Raw genomic sequence first — 4,594 nt, forward strand, 5'->3', positions numbered from 1 at the left:
GATTCGGAAGATTTGGATTACAGCGCACTAATAAAATGGTTTCATTTCATAATTATGTGTAGAAAACGCCTTTTGTGGCCCATGGCAATCAAAGTAAACATTACATGACAAGTAAAGGTTAAACGATTGCAGAACTGTTATTTATTTTAAGGTTTAAAGTGAAGTCGTGTTTAACATTATGTAGGCATATTCTTGGAAACGGGCTGGCAGCAGAAATCACAACAAAACGAAATGTTATCATTTCATAAGTAAACAATTTAATAATGCAATTGAAAACAAGTTAATTCATATGACAACTAAAAACTAATCAAATTAATGCCGCGATTTCAATATTCATAAGGATTCATTTTTAGGTGTCAATACGTCAGTTTTGTACATTTAGATGCTGAAAATACGTCAGTATTTGTACGTTTTAGTGCCTGTAAAAACGTAAGTAAATACGTTTTATAGAACCACATTTTACGTAAAATACATACGAATTATCATGAGATCACGTTGAAATATCAGCACCAAAAATGCATATTTTTTGCTTAGTTTGGGCATCTGAATAAAATTTTTCTTTTTTTATTTCAAGTATGAGCACTCACTATATCATACTATATGAGCCATAAAAAATGGGATTTTATGACTTTTATTTAATGTGCTTTACAGGGTTAAAACAACTTGAGGCTAAGAGGTCGAACTGTCCCTTTAAAACAACCAAACAGAAGATTTAAGATTCACTCATTTGTCAAAATGACCATACCATACTGATGCCGTTATCAAGTTTACGCCAGGTCCACATGGGATAAGGATAACCCACAGATTTGCAGTAGAGGACAGCTCTCTCACCCTCATTCTTATTCTCGCTGCGCTTGTGCCCCGTGATGTCTGGTGCAGCTAAGAGAGGAGAGCAGAATGTATCCATCACTATCAGAACAGATTTCATTGCATAAACCTTATTAAGCTCCCTGATCTTCAATCACTGCATGGACATTTTTTCTTGTGTCATTTGCAATGTCATGTTTGTGATAAATAAACCTGAAAACTAGATGCGGATCATGAAATATTAAGAAAATATACCATGATTGCCCTAAGGCATGGGAATAAACCAAGAACTTAAGTCCACAGCGATTTGATGTGCTGCCACACAAGCCGATTTGGATGAAAATGCTAAGAGCAGTGAAAACAATGACGTTTTCTCCTTCACATTTATTTATTCGGTTGGCCTTTTTTTTCCAAAGAGATTTATAGTGCATTCAAGTTAACATTTAACCCATGCATTACTCCGGATTCAAAGCTGTAACTTAAATTTGTAACTTTTATTAAATGAGTGTTAAGTGCTGGTTCAAGATCTCATTGGTTTATTTAAACAGCCCAAAAGACCAATATTCTTCAAAGTCAATAACATTAACAAATCTTGACAATATTACTATATATATACTTGCTGTTGTCACTGACATATTAAATCTAATATGATAATATCTCAAAGGACTATGTATGTATAGGCTATGTTATGTTAAATATACACACTGAATATATAGGACAAATAATGAGATGATTCACAGTCAAATCTCTAAGGCTTAGTCAGTGAAACCAACAGAGTATACTGAAGCATTAACATCAAAAGAGGGCATATTATTCATATGCCATGTACCCCCACAAATACGCAAAAAAAACATCCACATGTAAATCATATTCACATTTTGTGATTTAAAAGTCAAATAATGAATCATGACAGGAGACTTTTTAAAGGTTAATTCAGTCTAACAAAAAATGACATCAAATACCTCAGTTAGGAGATAGGAAAAGCGAGAGAAAAAGAGACAGATTTACATCCCCACCCCCTCAGACATGCAGGCCACCATCTGGTGCTTGTGAGATGACCGCAGGATAACCAGAAAGAGGTGACCAGGACATGCTTAAACTGCATGGCACTTTACCAGCCGATGATCTCCAAAACACAAACCAAACAGCCTGGGAGCTTTAAAGGCCATTATTAAACACATGATCACAAGGAGATCTGGGCTGCCTGACATTTTGGTATGCACCCATTGCTATATATACAGTGGGGCAAAAAAGTATTTAGTCAGCCACCAATTGTGCAAGTTCTCCCACTTAAAAAGATGAGAGAGGCCTGTAATTTTCATCATAGGTATACCTCAACTATGAGAGACAAAATGAGAAAAAAAAAATCCAGAAAATCACATTGTAGGATTTTTAAAGAATTAATTGGTAAATTCCTCTGTAAAATAAGTATTTGGTCACCTACAAACAAGCAAGATTTCTGGCTCTCACAGACCTGTAACTTCTTCTTTAAGAGGCTCCTCTGTCCTCCACTCGTTACCTGTATTAATGGCATCTGTTTGAACTCATTATCAGTATAAAAGACACCTGTCCACAACCTCAAACAGTCACACTCCAAACTCCACCATGGCCAAGACCAAAGAGCTGTCAAAGGACACCAGAAACAAAATTGTAGACCTGCACCAGGCTGGAAAGACTGAATCTGCAATAGGTAAGCAACTTGGTGTGAAGAAATCAACTGTGGGAGCAATTATTAGAAAATGGAAGACACACAAGACCACTGATAATCTCCCTCGATCTGGGGCTCCACGCAAGATCTCACCCCGTGGGGTCAAAATGATCACAAGAACTGTGAGCAAAAATCCCACAACCACACGGGGGGACCTAGTGAATGACCTGCAGAGAGCTGGGACCAAAGTAACAAAGGCTACCATCAGTAACACACTGCACCGCCAGGGACTCAAATCCTGCAGTGCCAGACATGTCCCCCTGCTTAAGCCAGTACATGTCCAGGCCCGTCTGAAGTTTGCTAGAGAGCATTTGGATGATCCAGAAGAGGATTGGGAGAATGTCATATGGTCAGATGAAACCAAAATAGAACTTTTTGGTAAAAACTCAACTTGTCATGTTTGGAGGAGAAAGAATGCTGAGTTGCATCCAAAGAACACCATACCTACTGTGAAGCATGGGGGTGGAAACATCATGCTTTGGGGCTGTTTTTCTGCAAAGGGACCAGAACGACTGATCCGTGTAAACGAAAGAATGAATGGGGCCATGTATCATGAGATTTTGAGTGAAAACCTCCTTCCATCAGCAAGGGCATTGAAGATGAAACGTGGCTGGGTCTTTCAGCATGACAATGATCCAAAACACACCGCCCGGGCAACGAAGGAGTGGCTTCATAAGAAGCATTTCAAGGTCCTGGAGTGGCCTAGCCAGTCTCCAGATCTCAACCCCATAGAAAATCTTTGGAGGGAGTTGAAAATCCGTGTTGCCCAGCGACAGCCCCAAAACATTACTGCTCTAGAGGAGATCTGCATGGAGGAATGGGCCAAAATACCAGCAACAGTATGTGAAAACCTTGTGAAGACTTACAGAAAACATTTGACCTCTGTCATTGCCAACAAAGGATATATAACAAAGTATTGAGATGAAATTTTGTTATTGACCAAATACTTATTTTCCACCATAATTTGCAAATAAATTATTTAAAAATCCTACAATGTGATTTTCTGGAATTTATTTTCTCATTTTGTCTCTCATAGTTGAGGTATACATATGATGAAAATTACAGGCCTCTCTCATCTTTTTAAGTGGGAGAACTTGCACAATTGGTGGCTGACTAAATACTTTTTTTACCCACTGTATATATACATATATATATTTCAGCTATTTGCCAAGGCAACATTTCACATTTTCATTTAGATTAACGATGTACTAAAAGTCAAATTTTAATAAAAATTAATAAAAACTTTATAAACATATATATAAAAAACAAAAACTATTAAAATGACAAAAACGCATGACAAAATTATTAAAACTTTAACTAAAATGAAAATGAAAAATAAAAAGATAAAAACTATTCAAAATATGAATAAAAAAGAATAATAACCTGGTTCAGAGGATTCACCTTGGGCGATATAATGAATATTAGCTATTTTATTACAGTATCTTTGCTGATGATCATATAAAATTAGGGAATATAACCGTAGTAATGAAATTGACAAAAAATAAATAAATAAATAAAATATGATGCTGTATTTTAGCTATATCATCCAGCCCTGGATTCTCCTCATGATGATCACATCTGCTGTTCGTTCACATTCTCTTTTTATTTCTGTTTAATTCTACAGGATGCACCGGCTCTTCTCATCCAACGCTTTCCCTTCAATAACAACCATCAAACTAAATCTGCTTCCAGGAGGTTCATCATTAAAATGAGAACAAAGACTTCTTCTAAAACATTTTTATCTCCAGCGGCCTCATCCTGAGAGTAATGTGTCTTTACCTCTAACACAAAGCACAAAGACTGTCTTCTCCCGCTGCGTCAGAGAAGACCTGAATTTAAAAGACTTCCAGGAGAAAGGAGGAAGCGCACTGAAGCCACGCGGTCACGTCAGGCGTGATTTACGATTCTTCAAAATACGCAGCACCTGGAGATCCGTCGGTGTCTCACGACTTCAGTCTGAGATCATATCGCCGCCTTAAATTATTCCCAGCTATCTGAAAGCTGATCTGACGCCCGAGAGGGTTTCAAATGAAGACTTTCAGATCTGAACACTACACAAAATGCTTCACCGCATGAGAC

General features: G+C 37.3%; 1 protein-coding gene across 1 annotated transcript in view; it reads right to left on the reverse strand.

The window, feature by feature from the left end:
* The window catches only part of LOC107573733 (neuroplastin-like), a 29,727-nt gene that overhangs the window by 7,526 nt on the left and 17,607 nt on the right, over nt 1–4,594 (reverse strand). The window contains exon 5 of the mRNA XM_016260179.1: nt 746–879. Coding sequence (XP_016115665.1) covers nt 746–879 — 134 coding nt within the window. The remainder of the gene's footprint in view (nt 1–745; nt 880–4,594) is intronic.

This window comes from Sinocyclocheilus grahami, unplaced genomic scaffold, assembly GCF_001515645.1.
Source record: "Sinocyclocheilus grahami isolate Dianchi unplaced genomic scaffold, SAMN03320097.WGS_v1.1 scaffold31.1, whole genome shotgun sequence".
NCBI lineage: Eukaryota > Metazoa > Chordata > Actinopteri > Cypriniformes > Cyprinidae > Sinocyclocheilus > Sinocyclocheilus grahami.